At 37.9% G+C, this 19,525-nt stretch overlaps 1 protein-coding gene across 5 annotated transcripts in view; it reads left to right on the top strand.

Moving 5' to 3' along the window:
* Window positions 1-19,525, top strand: part of magi3.L (membrane associated guanylate kinase, WW and PDZ domain containing 3 L homeolog) — a 149,495-nt gene that overhangs the window by 86,912 nt on the left and 43,058 nt on the right. For all 5 annotated transcript variants that reach the window (XM_041582067.1, XM_041582066.1, XM_041582065.1 and 2 more), the window contains one exon: window positions 19,165-19,271. In XM_041582067.1, coding sequence (XP_041438001.1) covers window positions 19,165-19,271 — 107 coding nt within the window. The remainder of the gene's footprint in view (window positions 1-19,164; window positions 19,272-19,525) is intronic.

The following is a 19,525-nucleotide window of genomic DNA, read 5'->3' as shown; positions in this document are numbered from 1 at the left end:
ACCTTTGAAATGATTTTTCAGAATTTTGATATTATTTTATAAAAAACGCTAAGTTCAGACAAGCTTTGATGGTTGGTAGTTAGGAGTAGAGAGACATAGTTACCTATTTTGGAATCCTCAGAATGTTTGAAATATATGGTTTTCTGGGGTAAACCTACTGTTTCAGGAAAATATGCGGTTTTTGCCTTCGTGCTGCCAAAATTCGGTTATATACTACAGGGAGTTTTTTGCTGTACAGAAGTCCTAAATCTCCCTAAAACTATACATATCTGGTATTGCCACGTTCAAGAGACACAGGGTTTTCCAAATCAATTGGATTTTCATGCGTAAAATTAAATATTTTTCTGGTATGAATTCATATATTGTGAAAAATAGGAATTTAATTTTTTTTGTTATTTAGTGCTATAAATCTTTTTTAGAGGTGGAAATACATGAAATCTCAAGCAGATTTAGAAAGCTCAGTTTCTCTCGAAAAAAACAATGTATAGCTTTCCTAGGTAAACTATAGGTTTCCCCTCAGAAAATGGGACGGGGTTTGGGAGAGCAACCATTAAGGAGAAAGCCACTTTCCCTGATAGAATATACAAAATCAAAGAATACAACTCATCCCCATGTTGCAATTACAACCAGTTGGGTGCATGGGGGTGTGGCTTATATCACATACTGAACAAAAAAATTACCCCAGCATTCCCATTATATAGCCTTAAAGGGATACTGTCATGGGAAAGCATGTTTTTTTTCAAAACACACAGTTAATAGTGCTGTTCCAGCAGAATTCTGCACTGAAATCCATTTTTCAAAAGAGCAAACAGATTTTGTTATATTCAATTTTGAAATCTGACATGATTCAGTTACATTAAGTAGAAGAAATAACAGCCTGCCAGAAATTAATTCCATCCTAAAGTGCAGGCATAAGTCACATGACTGGGGCAGCTGGGAAACTGACAAAATGTCTAGCCCCATGTCAGATTTCAAAATTGAATATAAACATTTTTTTTTCTCTTTTGAGCAGCACTATTAACTGATGTGTTTTGGAAAAAATATGTTTTTCCATGACAGTATCCCTTTAAGGAAAAAAAAGAAATGTCTGTATTTAGTAAAAAATAGACACTTTTAGTTACATGATTTGTAAGTATATATAGCTGGTGCACGGAGGAAAAAAAATAAATATAAATAAATATATATATATATATATATATATATATATATATTTCACAGGAAGAAAGCACTCACGGCTTAATTTTCATAAAAAATATAGGATCTTTATTTCATCAACCACATATCTATGCGTTTCGATCCCAGAGGATCGTCATCAGGGATGAATCTGGGATCGAAGCGCGTAGATATGTGGTTGATGCAATAAAGATCCTATATTTTTTATGAAAATTAAGACGTGAGTGCTTTCTTCCTGTAAACTGTAAATACATTGGGTAGCACCCGGCACTTATTCCAACGATTGGTGTGTGCAGATAGATGGAGATATATATATTTTACAGGTATGGGACCTGTTATCCAGAATGCTTGGGACCTTGGGTTTACCAGAGTATGGATCTAATTTGGATCTTCATACCTAAAGTCTACTAGAAAATCATTTTAACATTAAAAAATAATAATGAGCTTATTTGGATAAAATGGAGTCTATGGGAGTTAGACATAATTCAGAGCTTTCTGGATAACGGATACCTGTATACACATAAAAACTCTAAATAAATGTAATTGTGATGATCTGTGTGCTCCCTTAGAGATGATTACCTAACAGGAAATAATGCAATTTCTAACAGAAACAGGAAGAAGTGTGAGGGTAAATCACACAGGTCATGTAACCTAGCATGTATGTGTGTCCTTGGTTTATGTGTGAGCACAGTGAATTGTATGAGCCAGATTTAGAATTAACATGGCAGTTTTTCTGTTAGAATTAGATTTATCCAATGTAACATACTACAGTACTAGAAAAGTATATAGGGGCATATTTATCAAGGGTCGAATTTCGAATTTGAAAAAAGTTCAAAATTCGAATTCAAAAAACCAACCGAAATTAAGACGAAGTTTTTTTTTTGGTCGAATAGGTCAGTTTTCTATCGAATAGATCCGTATTTGGCCAAATTAGAATCGTACGAATCGCGAAGGAATAGCGCATTCGATCGAATTCGATTCAAAATTTTTCCAAAAAAAACTTAGATTTTTCACAAATTTACTCCAGATAGGTTCTAGGGGGGTCCTCCATAGTCTTAAACGGCAATTCGGCAGGTTTTAGATGTGAATGGTCAAAGTAGATTATATATATTTATATATTTTTATTTTCAATTGAAAAGTTGACATCATTTACGTGTGCAAACCGGGAACACCCCGGGGCACAGTTATCATTGACATAGATAGTACTGATGCATACATAAGGTAAACAAGAAAACATATCCATCAAATTGTCAACCAAAAGAGGAAAGGAATAAAAATAAAAGGAAAAAAAGGGGAAAGTAGATTTTTTAAAGAGACAGTACATAATAAATTTCGATATTCAAATCTTTTTTTAAATTCAAATTGAATTTGGACTATTCCCTAGTCTTCATTTTTTCTTTTTTATATAGTTTTTGACATATTTGCCTTCTTCTGACTCTTTCAGCCTTCAAATGAGTGTCACTGACCCCATATAAAAACAAATGCTCTTTAAGACTACAAATGTATTGTTATTGCTAATTTTATTACTCATCTTTCTAGCCAGGCCTTCTCCTATTCATATTCTAGTCTCTTTTTCAAATCAATGCAGGGTTGCTAGGGTAATTTGGATCCTACCAACTAGATTTCGAAAATTGCAAACTGGAGAGCTGCTGAATAAAAAGCTAAATAACTCAAAAACCACACATAATAAAAAAATTCACGGGAGGAGGGCGTCACTCTCTACATCATCCTAAAAGTTAACTCAAAGGTGAACAAACCCCTTTAACTTTTAGTGAGACTGTAAGACTAATTCTAAATTACATACAGACCTGTCTTGATTCAAATGTTGGTACACGGTGTTCGACTTGGATAGATCTAGGGCTGTTGCGTAGGACAATGAATATGCTTTAAAACTCCATAGTCAGTTTGAAGCCTGCTGCCTGAGGCTTGATCACCAGTCTAATGCAATACGGCTGAGGTGTTTGATCTGGTTTTCTCTGTAGAATGCACATTAATATTTAACTGCCTTAGAGAGCAGAATCTTCCAGTAAGCTATACAATAAGGATCTGTAGCTTCCTGCTGCCTTCAACACCTAGGAAAAGATTTTAATGAGGAAAATTGAAGGCATTCCAAATATTTATTTTTAGACTCATAGTAACATAGTAAGTTAGGTTGAAAAAAAGACACACGTCCATCAAATTCAACCTTTGAACTCTATTTTGACCTGCCTAACTGCTAGTTGATCCAGAGGAAGGCAAAAAAAAAAAAAAAAACATCTGAAGCCTCTCCAATTTGCCTCAGAGGGGGAAAAAATTCCTTCCTGACTCCAAAATGACTAGTCCCTGGAACAACTTCCATAACCTTCCCTCCCTTCCATAATAACCCTGTATTCCCTCACTTGCTAAAAAGTCATCCAACCCCTTTTTAAATCTATCTAATGTATCTGCCTGGAAAAAATTCCACATCTCCAGAGCTCTCTCCGTAAAAAAAAAAAACCCTTCCGAATATTTAGGCAAAACCTCTTTTCTTCTAATAGGAATGGGTGACCTTGTGTCAGCTGGAAAGACCTACTGGTAAATAAAGCATTATTTGATCCCCTTATATATTAATACATAGATATCATATCATCCCTTTAGCGCCTCTTCTCCAGCGTGAACATCACCAATTTGGCCAGTCTTTCCTCATAGCTAAGATTTTCCATACATTTTACCAGCTTTGTTGCCCTTCTCTGTACCCTCCCTAATTCAATATTGTCCTGTTTGAGCACTGATGACCAAAACTGTGTGGCATATTCTAGATGGGGCCTTACCAGTGATCTATAAAGTAGAAGAATGACGCCCTCCTCCCGTGAATCTATGGCCCTTTTAATTCAGCTCAAGACCTTACTTGCCCTTGATGCTGCTGACTGGCATTGCTTGCTACAGCCAAGTTTATCATCTACAAGGACTCCAAGGTCCTTTTCCATAATGGATTTGCCTAGTGTAGTCCCATTAAGGGTATAAGTGGCTTGGAAATTTTTACATCCCAGGTGCATGACTTTACATTCATCAACATTGAATCTCATTTGCCACTTAGCTGCCTATATTGCCAGTTTGTCAAGATCCTGTTGCAAGGATGCCACATCTTGGATGGAATTAATTGGGCTAGATCGTTTTGTGTCATCTGCAAACACTGATACATTACTTACAACACCCTCCCCTAAGTCATTAATGAACAAGTTAAATAAAAGTAGACCCAATACTGAGCCCTGAGAGACCCTACTAAGAACCTTACTCCAAGCAGAGAATGTACCACCTGTACACTATCCTGTAGCCAGTTTCCTATCCATGTGCAACCGACTTCATTAAGCCCAACGGGCATTAGTTTACAAAACAGTCATTTGTGGGGCACGGTATAAAAACACTTTGGCAAAATCCAAATAGATCACATCTACTGCCCCCACTGTCCAACATTTTTCATTACCTCATCATAAAAAGCAATCAAATTTGCCTGACATGACCTATCCTTCACAAAGGATTGGATAGCTGATTATTGCTCATAATGGCATTCACTAGGACACAATTTTGAATGTGATCCCTTAAAAGGCCTTCAAGTAATTTGACCACCACAGATGTCAAACTTACTGTCCTATAATTGCCAGGCTGAGATCGTAGTCCGTTTTTGAATATTGGAATGAAATCAGCTTTTCTCCAATCCATAGCTACCATACCAGATGAAAGCGAATCCGAGAAAATCAGAAATAGGGGCTGGTCTAAAACTGAACTAAGCTCTCTTAGAACCCGGGGGTGTGTTCCATCAGGCCCTGAAGCCTTGTTTACATTAATTTTTATTAAAGCTTTATGAATCATATCCTGATTCAGCCACTGACTAGATTGAGCTGGGCCATCAGTGCAGCTATGAAGTGAGCCTGAGAACTCGGACTCCTCTATTGTATACACTGAAGAAAAGAACTGATTTAGCACATTTGCCTTTTCTGTATCTGTTACAACCATACTGGTACCATTTTTTAAAGGTAACACTCCCAACCCGCATCTTTTTACTATTAATATACCGTATATACTCGCGTATAAGCCGAGTTTTTCAGCACCCAAAATAAGCTGAAAAATGCTGCCTCGGCTTATACGCGGGTCAGTTAAAAAAATTACCTACCGTATTTGGCTGATGCGCGTACTGATGGCTGCGCTTCCGACCTGCAGCTGTCCTGGATTCCATGACACAGTCCCGACCAGACAAAATCTTTGGCTCGTCTCTGCAGGCAAGGGCGATTCTACGTCCTGCTGCAGTACGCTAAGGAAATTTACCGTAAATATGCGCAGCTGCGCGCAATGCGCCTGCGCCTCTCGCTTCTACGTCCTGCTGCAGTACGATAAGGAAATTTACCGTAAATATGCGCAGCTGCGCGCAATGCGCATGCGCCTCTTGCTGACTGCTGCCTGGCTGTGAGTGCGGTGCCAGTCAGTGCGTCACGTGACGTATAACGCGCTGTGCTTTGCTGCTGGGTGACGTCTGTGGTCAGTATTTGTCTACCGGTAAATCCAAAAATCCTTAAAAACAACTTAAAGTGACAGAGCTCAGATTTTTTAATGGGAATGTTTCCATTCTACAGATCTTCTGATCCTATGTAACTACAGCCCCTACAGTAACCAGTTTGTTTTCAGTGCCACACAGCTGTGTGGCTCTTCCCATCCTCCTCCCCAGTAGTAACCTGAGCCCCCTGCTTGTGTGTTCAGCCTGGGCTACCATAGGTTCCTGGGAGGAGAGGGGGCTTTGAGCTCTTGGCAGCTTTCCTGTCCTGCTTTATGGCAGCTGAGATTCTAGCTATCTGTATAACAGAACATTCTGTCCCAGTGGCTGCACAGATCCTATCTGATCCCCATTGTAAGCAACAGTCCTGTCCTGCTTTATGGCAGCTGAGATTCTAGCTATCTGTATAACAGAACATTCTGTCCCAGTGGCTGCACAGATCCTATCTGATCCCCATTGTAAGCAACAGTCCTGTCCTGCTTTATGGCAGCTGAGATTCTAGCTATCTGTATAACAGAACATTCTGTCCCAGTGGCTGCACAGATCCTATCTGATCCCCATTATAAGCAGCAGTCCTGCCTGGCTTTTTGGTAACACACATTAAAGGCTTGTGTCTATAGCATAGCCATGTAAGGGGTGAGTTTCTCTAGTGGGCAACCAGTGATACATTAGGAAATTCCTAACCACCAACTGAATTCATAATTATATACCGTACATGGGCTGTTTTATAAGGTTATTTTACTGTATACCGGTATATGGGGGGACTGACTTTTTTTTTTTATCCTATTAGAAATGGATACCGATACCGCTAATCCTAGACCAAAACAAAAACGCAGGTCATACGAAGCTAGTTTCAAACTGAAGGTTGTGTCAAGAGCAGAAGAAAGCAATAACAGTATTGCAAGTAGGGAATTTTGTGTTGATGAAAAACAAGTGAGGGAGTGGCGGAAAATGAAGGCTGACTTGGAAAAGATCCCAAAGGCTAAAAAAGCTCGACGTGGTTCAACAACTTCTTATGGGGCTTTAGAGATTGAATTGCATAAATGGGTTATGGAGTGTCGTCAAAATGGTTACTGCGTAACACGCATGGGAATTCGCTTACGTGCCCTTCAAATGGCTAAGGATGACAAATATAAAGTACCAGGCATTGAAAATTTTGTTGCGTCAGCAGGATGGTGTACCCGCTTCATGAATAGGTTTGACCTATGTTTGCGACAGAGAACAAAGATTTCACAGAAGTTGCCGCAAGACCTTGAAGAAAAAGTGATGTCATTCCAATCATTCATCATAAAACAAAGAAGGATTCATAACTATGACCTGGGAAATATTGGGAATATGGATGAAACACCTATGACTTTTGATCTTCCAAGCAACAGAACTGTGGCAAGTTTAGGAGACAAAACTATTTTCCTCAGAACCACAGGAAATGAAAAAAATCATTTCACAGTTGTTCTGTCATGTTTGGCTGATGGAACTAAGCTGCGGCCTGTCATTATTTTTAAAAGAAAGACCTTGCCTAAAAAGGTAAAATTCCAACCAAAAATTACAGTGCGTGCACATGTTAAAGGCTGGATGGATGCAGACGGAACAAAAAAATGGCTGGAAGAAATTTGGAATGCACGACCAGGAGCAGCCTTAAAAAAGAAACCATCATTGCTAGTTTGGGATATGTTCAGAGCCCACACATCTGATGACATAAAACAATTGGCAAAGTCTTCTCAAGTTACTTTGGCTGTTATTCCAGGTTGGCTTACATCTGTATTGCAGCCCCTCGATGTGTCTTTAAATAAACCTTTCAAAGACCGTGTGCGAAAGATGTGGCATGAAAGGATGTCATCTGGTCAAGCTAAACTGACAAAAGCTGGAAATCTAACAAAGCCTGACGTTGAATTAATAGCAAAGTGGGTTCGAGATGCATGGGAAGATATTCCAGAGGACATGGTGCAACGCGCCTTCCAGAAATGTGGCATTAGTAATGCTATGGATGGCAGTGAAGACTGCGCATTGTATGAGAATGACAGCAGTGATAGTGATGCCTGCGAACTCAATGATGATGACAATGTCTATGCTGACATCCTCACACCAGCTGAAATTGAAGCTCTGTTTGGAGAAACAGATGATGAGGAGGAATCCAGTTTTGAAGGATTTTAACTTTTTGTGATTTAACTTGGTTGCAGATTGAGCTCAGGTGGTTGTACTTTTAAAGTATCATTGTTGATACCATATTGACCCTTTCTTCACTTACAGAGTTACAGTAGTTTACTGTTTTTATTTGAAATAAAACATTTCAAAAACATTTAACCCACTCATGCCTCAATTTTTGATTATTGAAACTTACCAGTAGCTACTGCATTTCTCACCCTAGGCTTATACGCGAGTCAATACGTTTTCCCAGTTTTTGTAGGTAAAATTAGGTACCTCGGCTTATACACGGGTCGGCTTATACACGAGTATATACGGTACTTAAAAAACTTTTTGGGGTTAGTCTTAGCCTCCGCTGCTATGCACACTTCACTTCCTTTCTTTGCCTTCCAGATTGCTGTTTTACAAAATTTATTATATTGTTTATAGTTCTGTGTATTTAGCTGAAAACATATAAAATTAACAATAAAATTAACTTTTCTGAAATTCATGTTTTTTGTTGACCCAGTGTATATTTGTTTTTTGCACCAGACATACAGGGGCAGATTTATCAATAGTCGAGGTAAATTTTCGAATTAAAAAAATTCAAATTACGAGCTATTTATCATGTACTGCCTCTTTAAAAATTCGACTTCGACCATTCGCCATCTAAAACCTGCCGAATTGCTGTTTTAGCCTATGGGGTGCCTCCTATAACCCATTTGGAGTCAATTGGTGGACTCTGAAAAATCAAAGTTTTTTTGCGGAAAAACTTCGAAACGAATTCGATCGAATGCGCTATTCCTTCGATTTGTACAATTCGAATTTGGCTGAATACGGACCTATTCGTCTGAAAACTGATCTTTTCGACCAAAAAAAACTTCGACTTAATTTCGGTTGGTCTTGTAGAAATTGAAGTCACTATTACCCAGGGGTTCAATGACTTGCATATTTGCTATAATTTCTTGATTATTTGAGATCACTAGAACCAGAATAGCATTTGTTCTGGTTGGCTCCTCAACAACCTGTGCCATAAAATTGGCATGCAACAAGTTTATAAATGTGTTCCCATTAATTGATCTGGCAGTACTGTTGCTCCAGTTATATCTGGGTAAATAAAATCCCCCATTATCATTATTTTACCCAACATGTTGCTCTCCAACCACTTGATTGTTGCTCCCAGGTGCATATTTTTGCATTCCAGGCTTGGAGGCAAGTTTTGGTTGCTGCAAGACCACATAGGGGTTACCAATATCCAATCACAGACCATATTTGGCACCCCCATTAACTTTTCATGCTTCGGTTGCTCTCCAACTTTTTCTACATTTGAATATGGCCCACGGGTAAAAGGTTGGGAACTGTATTACGGCTATAAAGACTTTGGTTAAAGTCTCTGGGCTATTCTCTTAGGTCAGGCTCGACTTGACTTGAGAGAACGGAAGTTGGCCAGTTGGACATGTGGGTGGTGCGGCTTGTTTAACGAACTACATGGTGGATTTAAGCACTTGTTAGCTGGGGTGATGTACCCATGAAAAAGGGTATGCTAGCCCAAAACGGGGAAACATGTGGTGTGGGGCATTATTAATAAATGAGAGTTGCAGCATAGTTCTGCTCCTCTTCCTCCATTTTTTCAATTTTGGATTATGGCCTTGGTGCAGTGGACAGGAGCACAGGAGTTTAAGCACAAGAGGAACCATTTTCTGCTAAATCTACTACCACATCTCTGCTTTTTTATGCTTACCACAGCTGCCTTTTATTTTAAATATTGGTTTATAGATTTACGGTACAGACGTTTCTTCTACTAGTGGGAAAGTCTGTATTGTGTATTGTATTAACTTTACAATTAATCCAAAATGTGCTAGCTAATGATTGATATTGAATTATCTGGTTCAGAATATTTACATTACTGTGAGAGAGTGATTGGATAGATGCAACCCCTAAAGAATGTTTTTTGTTACTATAGCTTGAATAGCAACAGCAGTCTCATCTGTTTTGGCATTTAAATGTTGTTGTACCAAATTACTCCAAATAGCAACAGCAGTCTCATCTGTTTTGGCATTTAAATGTTGTTGTACCAAATTACTCCAAATAAATCTGTCAGAACTTTTGACAATTTAAAGTTGGTACAAGTTTTATACTGTTACTAAACACATTTGCTAATTTTGCTAGTTAATGTGAAATTAAGAAAGAAAGAGGGGGCTAAACTGATGCACTGTGCTATGACAAATGTTATCATTATTTTCCGAACTGAACTATTAATTAACTTCAGTGTAATGCCAATTTCCTCTTTTGTGAATTTCCATCTTCACAGCTAAAGCTATTAGAAGTAGTTGCCTCATTCAGTGCTGTCTGGTGTGAGATGCATAATCTAAAAAAAAAATTTGCAGTCTAACTTTAGTTGGCTCAGTGAACAATCTCTCATGTAGAGGTATGTCTTTTTGTCATTTGTCTCTAGCAGGATCTATTCCCAGAGACTCTAACACATTACTTAAGAATTGCTAAACATGTTATTGCAGTAGCAGACCGCGCTCTCAAACATCATGGGAATCTGCTTAATTTGAGAGCACAAGTAACATTGACAGTTTTGTTAGAAAAGAGGCTGTGAGGGAGAAATTAATGCATGCGTCACTGTGAATCAGAGCAACCAAGAACGCTACATTAATCCTGTGTTTTCTGAAACATGTCAGGAAGGCCATTCATTAATTAGGGAAAGGCTGGGAGCATCCCTATAATCTTTTATTTGTACATGAACTATAAATACACCCTAGAGTATAATGAGCACTATTCTGAAACAGTATGAAGAAATCCTATCATAAAGCACTTGTCTTAAAGAGGACCTGTCACCCTAAGAAATAATTCCAAATTATTTTCTATTGTGTTTGTGAAGCAAAATAAATTTCACTTACACTATACAAATTATTTAAATATTGTATCCTTCAGTTTTGGAATTACACAATCATAGCAAGCAGGCAGGTGCCATTTTGTGGTCACTGATTTTAAAGGAAAACTATACCCCCAAAATGAATACTTGAGCAACAGATAGATTATATTAAATTAAGTGGTATATTAAAGAATCTTATCAAACTGGAATATATATTTAAGTAAATATTGCCCTTTTACATCTTTTGCCTTGAACCACCATTTCGTGATGGTCTCTGTGCTGCCTCAGATATCACCTGACCAGAAATAAGACAACTCTTACTGTAACAGGAAGAAGTGTGGAAGCAAAAGACAGAACTATGTCTGTTAAAGGAAAACTATACCCCCCAAACAATGTAGGTCTCTATAAAAAGATATTGCATAAAACAGCTCATGTGTAAAACCCTGCTTCATGTAAATAAACCATTTTCATAATAATATACTTTTCTAGTAGTATGTGCCATTGGGTAATCATAAATAGAAAATTGCCATTTTAAAAAATAAGGGCCGCCCCTTGAGATCGTAGGATTCACTGTACTCACAAACATACCAACAAACCCTACATGTTAGGTCACATGAGCCAATTAACAGACAGAGTTGTGTCTTTTGCTTCCACACTTCTTCCTGTTACAGTTAGAGTTGAAGTATTTCTGGTCAGGTGATCTCTGAGACAGCACAGAGACCATCACGAAATGGTGGCTCAAGGCAAGAGATGTAAAAGGGCAATATTTACTTAAATATATATTCCAGTTTGGTAAGATTCTTTAATATGTCACTTAATATGATATGAACTATCTGTTGCTTAAGTGTTCATTTTGGGGGTATAGTTTTCCTTTAATTGGCTCATGTGACCTAACAAGTATAGTTTGTTTGGTATGTTTGTGTGCACCGTGAATTATACGATTCCAGGGGGCTGCCCTTATTTTTTTAAAGGCCGTTTACTATTTATGATTACCCATGGCACATACTACTAAAAAAGTATATTATGAAAATGGTTTATTTACATGAAACAGGATTTTACATATGAGCTGTTTTATGCAATATATTTTATAGAGACCTACGTTGTTTTAGGGGTATAGTTTTCCTTTAAGGCAAGTTTTGCATCATGCCAAAATCTAGTTTACATACCAGAATGGGGCACCTGATGCCCTTAACCATGCAGTGGCTACACAATTAGACAGCGAGGAGGGAGGGGGTATGTGAAGTGCAGTGACATCTAGGAAATGCTGAACAGAAAGTGAAAGTAATTGTCTGTCCTGCCTCTATGCCCAAGGCATAGAGGTGGGATAGGCAATATATGATTAAAGGAACAGTAATATCAAAAAATGAAATTGTTTTCAAAGTAATAAAATATAATCCAGTGTTGCCTTGCACTAGTAAAAGTGCTGTGTTTGCTTCAGAAACACTACTATTGTTTAAATAAAAAAGGCTCAAGTTACACAGCAGATAGCAGATAAGCTCTGTAGAACATAATGCTATCTGTTATCCATTATTTATCCTGTGCCATATAGCCTTTTTTCAATTTTCACCATTGCCACTCAGCAGCTTGTTTTTATGAACCATAGTAGTGTTTCTGAAGCAAACATTACATTTTTACAAATGAAGGGCAACACAACATGATATTTTCATTACTTTAAAACACTTTAATTTTTTGGTGTTACTTTTCCTTTAAAAGCTGTGAAAGGTAACTTTAGGGCTGAACTCGTCGGATTGTCTTGCGACGACAAAACGCAGGAGACAATTCGGATGCAGTCGCAGGTGTCATAATATAATGGGACTGAATGAAAAGTCCCAGGTAAAAATTACACACCATAAGGCTGTACGATGAAGAAGCAGCTTTCTGATTCACAACAGTCGTGTTGGACGGAATGTAGTTTTTACCTGCGACTTTTCGTTCAGTCACATTATATTTTGAGGCCTGCGACTGCATCCGAATTCTCTCCTGCGTTTTGTCTTTGCAAGACAATCTGACAAAATACACCAATGGAGTTCAGGCCTTATAGATGGTACAATTTTTTTAAGAAGAAAAAATGATACATATTTTATATCTGGTTGACAGGTGACTTTTGTTACATATAAAGTTGCAACTTTTAACCCTTTGCCTGCCAAGCACGTACGCTGTACGTTCTGGCAGGCAAGGGCTTTAACTGCCAAGCACGTACATTGTACGTTCTTGCAGTTTAACATGCTGTACTCTGCATCAGCGGCTTTAGCCGCCTCTGCAGAGACTTAGCAGTGCTGACAGCCCCCTGGGCAACAAGGCTGGGGGGCTGTCATGTCGGTCCTGCAACAGGATTGTTGCAGGATCGACCTAAAATCGCAAAAAGAAGCAACTTACCAGCTCCTCGGTCTTCCTTCTGCTCTCTGCTGCTCTGGCGACGCCCACGCACTTCCTGACTGCAGTGACTCAGCACACACGCTGCTGAAAGAGGATTAGACTCTCTCCCCTGCTCCAGCAATGGTAAGTGGACTTTATTTGCTAAATTACACACTACACAAACACTACATACACACTACACTACATTGTATAGATCTGTACACAGTTACACAATCATTTTAGTAAAGATTTTTTTTTTTTTTTTTAATTTTTTTTTGGAAAGTTATGTACACTTATTTGCACTTATTTCACACTTATATACACACTGTCACACCACTTTTAGAAGTGTATACACATGTATACACAAAAAACTCACAAAGAGGGATTTTTTTTTTTTACTTTTTCATTTTACTAATTTGTGTTTTTTTACCCCTAAAAACCATTTGTTTTGGCAGCATGACTATTGGGTAATCGATTTTGGCCACTAATTATGCTGTTGGATCAGTAATTTTGTTATTTCATTGATTTACACAATTTTTGTGGTTTTATTGCAATTTTATCCCTGCATTATTTTTCCTTATGTATCTTTAGTATAGTTTTGCTGTTTGGTGCTTTGGTATAGAATGATAGATTTTACTTTGTTTGATCCGTCAGAATATGTACTTTCCAAAAATGTATGCTGTTCTGGGGGCTTTTTACAGTTTGGGGGTCTTACAACACATAACGCAAAGTTGGGGTACTGTTTTCAGCAGCTTAGTTGGCTAGTGTGAAAATTCATATGCATGTTTTTCATTTGGGGTCCGTACACACCACATACTTTGGTAAATCTATGCATATTGGGCATCAAGCTATTCATCAGACCTCTGACGTCCATATTTAGGGTGATTTTTCTTTGTACGTAAAACATTGTGTGCGAAAAATGCGGCAAACTGCAGCATTTTTAGGCAATTTTCAGAAATGTTGTAAAAACCTCTAAGTTTAGAAAAGCTTTGCAGTTTGGTAGTTTGGTGTAGAAAGACGTCTTTATCTTTGTTGGATTCGTCAGAATGTGTACTTTCCAAAAACATATGGTTTTGGGGGGTCTTTGCTGTAAGGAGGGTCTTGAGGCACATAATATGAAGTCAATGGTCTATGTTCACAGAAGGCGAATCGGCAGCAGAGAAAACTCATATGCACTATTTTTATTTGGGGTCTGCACATGCCAGCTGCCTTGGTGTATCTATGCATATTGGGCATCAAACTGTTCAGTTGTCCCTTGGCATCAATATTTATGTTATTTTACAATTGTATGCAAGAAATTGGGTGAGATAAATGTGGCCAATTGCAATATTTTTAGGCGATTTTCAAAAATGTAAAAACCGTTGCTTTTATCGCCAAATTTAGGAAAGACTTGCGACTTGGTACTTTGGAGTACAAGGACATGTATACCCAATTTGGGTTTGTGGGAATGTGTACTTTCCAAAAATATATGGTTTTCTGGGGTGAACTTACTTTTTTCTACATTTGCCCCCCTCAAAACAATATAAATGTGTTGATTTTGCAGTATCTGAAATGACAGACCATATGGGGGTCTTCTTTTGGAGCCCCTGTATGCCACATGCTTAGGTACACCTATACTTATTGGGCATGAAACTGTTCAGAGGACCCTAAGCTTTCATATTTGGGGTGATTTCTCTTGATACCTAAAAGTATGTGGGTAATACGATGCTGCAGGGTAGAAATTTTGAGGTGATTTTTGGAAATGTCACCGAAATCACCACATTTAGGAATGATTTGCAGCTTGGTACTTTGTAGTACAAAGACATGCATACCCAATTTAGATTCGTGGGAATGTGTACTTTCCGAAAATATATGGTTTTCTGGGGTGAATTTACCCTTTTCTACTTTTGCCCCCCCCCAAAACGATGTAAATGTCTTGATTTTGCAGTATCTGAAATGACAGACCATATGGGGGTCTTCCTTTTGGGGCCCCTATATGCCACGTGCTTGGGTACACCTATACATATTGGGCATCAAACTGTTCAGAGGACCCTAGCCTTTCATATTTGGGGTGATTTCTCTTGATACCTAAAAGTATGTGGGTAATACGATGCTGCAGGGTAGAAATTTTGAGGTGATTTTTGGAAATGTCACCAAAATCACCACATTTAGGAATGATTTGCAGCTTGGTACTTTGTAGAACAAAGACATGCATACCCAATTTAGATTCGTGGGAATGTGTACTTTCCGAAAATATATGGTTTTCTGGGGTGAATTTACCCTTTTCTACTTTTGCCCCCCCCCCCAAACAATGTAAATGTCTTGATTTTGCAGTATCTGAAATGGCAGACAATATGGGGGTCTTGTTTTGGGGCCCCTATATGCCACGTGCTTGGGTACACCTATACATATTGGGCATGAAACTGTTCAGAGGACCCTAAGCTTTCATATTTGGGGTGATTTCTCTTGATACCTAAAAGTATGTGGGTAATACGATGCTGCAGGGTAGAAATTTTGAAGGTGATTTTTGGAAATGTCACCGAAATCACCACATTTAGGAATGATTTGCAGCTTGGTACGTTGGAGTACAAAGACATGCATACCCAATTTAGATTCGTGGGAATGTGTACTTTCCGAAAATATATGGTTTTCTGGGGTGAACTTACCCTTTTCTACTTTTGCCCCCCCCCAAAACGATGTAAATGTCTTGATTTTGCAGTATCTGAAATGACAGACCATATGGGGGTCTTCTTTTTGGGGCCCCTATATGCCACGTGCGTGGGTACACCTATACATATTGGGCATGAAACTGTTCAGAGGACCCTAGGCTTTCATATTTGGGGTGATTTCTCTTGATACCTAAAAGTATGTGGGCAATACGATGCTGCAGGGTAGATATTTTGAGGTGGTTTTTGGAAATGTCGCCAAAATCACCAAATTTAGGAATGGTTTGCGGCTTGGTACTTTGGAATACAAAGACATGCATACCCAATTTAGATTCGTGGGAATGTGTACTTTCCGAAAATATATGGTTTTCTGGGGTGAACTTACCCTTTTCTACTTTTACCCCCCCAAAACGATGTAAATGGCTTGATTTTGCAGTGTCTGAAATGACAGACCATATGGGGGTCTTCCTTTTGGGGCCCCTATATGCCACGTGCGTGGGTACACCTATACATATTGGGCATCAAACTGTTCAGAGGACCCTAGGCTTTCATATTTGGGGTGATTTCTCTTGATACCTAAAAGTATGTGGGCAATACGATGCTGCAGGGTAGAAATTTTGAGGTGATTTTTGGAAATGTTGCCAAAATCACCATATTTAGGAATGGTTTGCTGCTTGTTATTGTGGAGTACAAAGACATGCATACCCAATTTAGATTCGTGGGAATGTGTACTTTCCGAAAATATATGGATTTCTGGGGTGAACTTACTTTTTTCTACTTTTGACCCCCCCCAAAATGATGTAAATGTGTTGATTTTGCTGTACCTGAAATGACAGACCATATGGGGGTCTTCCTTTTGGGGCCCCTGTATGCCACGTGCTTGAGTACACCTATACATATTGGGCATCAAAGTGTTCAGAGGACCCTAGGCTTTCATATTTGGGGTGATTTCTCTTGATACCTAAAAGTATGTGGGTAATACGATGCTGCAGGGTAGAAATTTTGAGGTGATTTTTGGAAATGTCACCGAAATCACCACATTTAGGAATGATTTGCAGCTTGGTACTTTGTAGTACAAAGACATGCATACCCAATTTAGATTCGTGGGAATGTGTACTTTCCGAAAATATACGGTTTTCTGGGGTGAACTTACTTTTTTCTACTTTTACCCCCCCCCCAAAACGATGCAAATGTGTTGATTTTGCAGTATCTGGAATTACAGAACTGATAGCTCAAATGAGGTGTCTACATTTTAGGGCCCCTATATGCCACATGTTTGGGTACACCTATATATATTGGGCATCAAATTGTTCAGCGGACCCCAGGCTTTCATATTTGGGGTGTTTTACATTGATACCTAATGATTTGTGGGAGATATGATTTTGTAGATTGGAAGCTTTGAGGTAATTTTTCAAAAAATTCACCAATTTCTATAAAACATTATAACTTTAGGAAACAATTGCAACTTGGTAGTTTGGAGTACAACGATATATTTACCCATTTTTGATTCACCAGAATCTGTTCTTTCTAATAATGGGTAGTTTTCTAGGGTAAACCTACTGTTAGTGGAATGTTTGGCCTTGAAAGCAGAAGTATGCCGTTTGGGGAGCGGAGCTTTGGAAATTTGGTTGTGTACTGCTTGTAGATTTTGATCTATACAAGTGAGAAATCTCCATAAAACTATATATATTTGGTATTGCTGCGTTCAGGAGACATAGACCTTTCCAAATAGGCTGTGTTCTCATACATAAAGTAAATGATGTTTCTGATATATGTGATTGTTCTTTGTGAAACATGATTTTTTTCATTTTATTGGACACTTAGAAGCCAATATTTTTTTACAGAAGTAGAATTACACCAAAATTCCTGCATATTTTGAAAGTTCAGGTTGTCCTGAAAAAAACAATATATTGTTTTGCTGGGTAAACTAAAAGACCGCCCCAGGAAAGGCCCTTAAAGTGAAAGAGTGCAAAATATCTAAAAACTGCTTGGCAGTAGATGTTCGCATCTAGGACAAAACGGCTGGCAGGTAAAGGGTTAAGAGAAGGAACATGTTGGGGTAAAAGCAGAGCCTAGACGTTGAAGATATGTATACTAATATAACTATTACTAAGAATTAGTAACCAGCTCTGTGTATGAGTACTGTAAATGTCCAGCATTGAAAACCAATACGATGATAACCAGTTATGGGGGGAATGATGTTGAAATAATAAGTAGAAAAACTGTAATATACTGTACTTGTTGGAATAAGCAAGTTCTCCTAACCACAGTGTGAAATGACTCCAAAAAATGCCCAAGGGCTCATTTATCAAGGAAAAAGGTAATTCTTGTAACTGACATTGGCCATGTACTAGCACGCTGGGGATTATTTACTAACTCTGGGTAGTAACCCATGGCAGCCAATAAAAGTTTTGCTTTAATTGTTCCACCTACAACTGAAAAAGGCAGTTGTAGCTGGAACTGCCTTGTTGCAAATAGTTGGTAGATGAGAACCACTGTGTCCTGCTGCTTTAGTATATATGGACAGTGTCAGTTGCAAGGTAAAACAGAATCTGAGAATAAATATTTGAAATGCATCTTTTAACTATTTTGTAGTGTGGAGTACCATAACCAGGCAGATTAGATATTGTTTTTGTATAATATAGCTGTTACAATTTTTTGTTTTACAAACCACATAAAGTAAACACATGTATGACCAATTTGTAAGATGCAGAGGGTTTTACAAATCTATTAGCATCCCCTCTTTTGTGCTCTACCCACCTCACAATTTGTCCATCATTTAGATGTGCAAGTGGGGTGGTGCACAAAGTGCAAAGAATCTCTGTCCTTGCTGCCTGCCTAGTGCAAGTTTACTTCTGCCTGCCAGCTCTGTTCATTCCACATAAGTATTCATATTGAATATCAGACTGTCCAATATGCATAAGACTCATGTCTTTCATATTTAGTATATTTGTCTTTGTACTCAAGGATGTTGGATACATTTAGCAAATATGTTTTTGTTAGATTTTGATTAGTAAGACATATCTACCCACCTATATAAAATATATACTTGCACACACATGCGCACAAAATGCAACACTCATGAGCTGCTTTGCAGATTGGATTATCACTCTGTCACTTGCTGAAACAATGAGGATGTGACATTTGGAAGTTTGTTGAATTTTAGCATTGAGAGAATTTTCTTTGTGTGAGCTTAACTCTGTTTTTATGCCACTGAATGAAAGGTTATGCTTTTACAGCTTATTTTTTTTTACAGCATATGATTGTAAGATTTATGTTGGTGTATATATATATATATATATATATATATATATATATATATATATATATATATATATATATATATATATATATATATATATATATATATATATATATATATATGGTGTATATATATATATATATATAAAATAGAAAAGTGTACCGTTATATGTATGTGGGGAGTGTGCATGTTTAACTTGTTAACTTATCTTCTCATTTTATAGCCACATAAACCAGAAAACACAATTTGAAAATCCAGTGCTAGAAGCTAAGCGTAAAAAACAGCTTGGTCAGCTAAATGCTGCTTCTTCTGAGGGAGCGATACATCAAGGTATAGTTGTATAATGTAATTTTTCTCATACAAATACCTTTGTTTGGACTGTAAATTTTTTTTTTTTTAATGTTTTGTTGTTTAAAAATACTTGTGGCTCAGTGGCTAGCACTTCTGCCTTGAAGAGCTGGTTCAGTTCAGACCAGGGCAATACAGTATGTGCAAGGGATTTTTTAGTTTACCCCAGTCTGCATGTTTCCTCCTAGTTTTGTTGCCTCAAGTATTCAGGCAGGTTAAGTGACTTCTGCCCATAC

Source organism: Xenopus laevis, chromosome 2L, assembly GCF_017654675.1.
Source record: "Xenopus laevis strain J_2021 chromosome 2L, Xenopus_laevis_v10.1, whole genome shotgun sequence".
Classification (NCBI taxonomy): Eukaryota; Metazoa; Chordata; class Amphibia; order Anura; family Pipidae; genus Xenopus; species Xenopus laevis.
The sequence above is the reverse complement of the archived record's forward strand: the minus strand, read 5'-3'. Positions and strand labels throughout refer to the sequence as shown.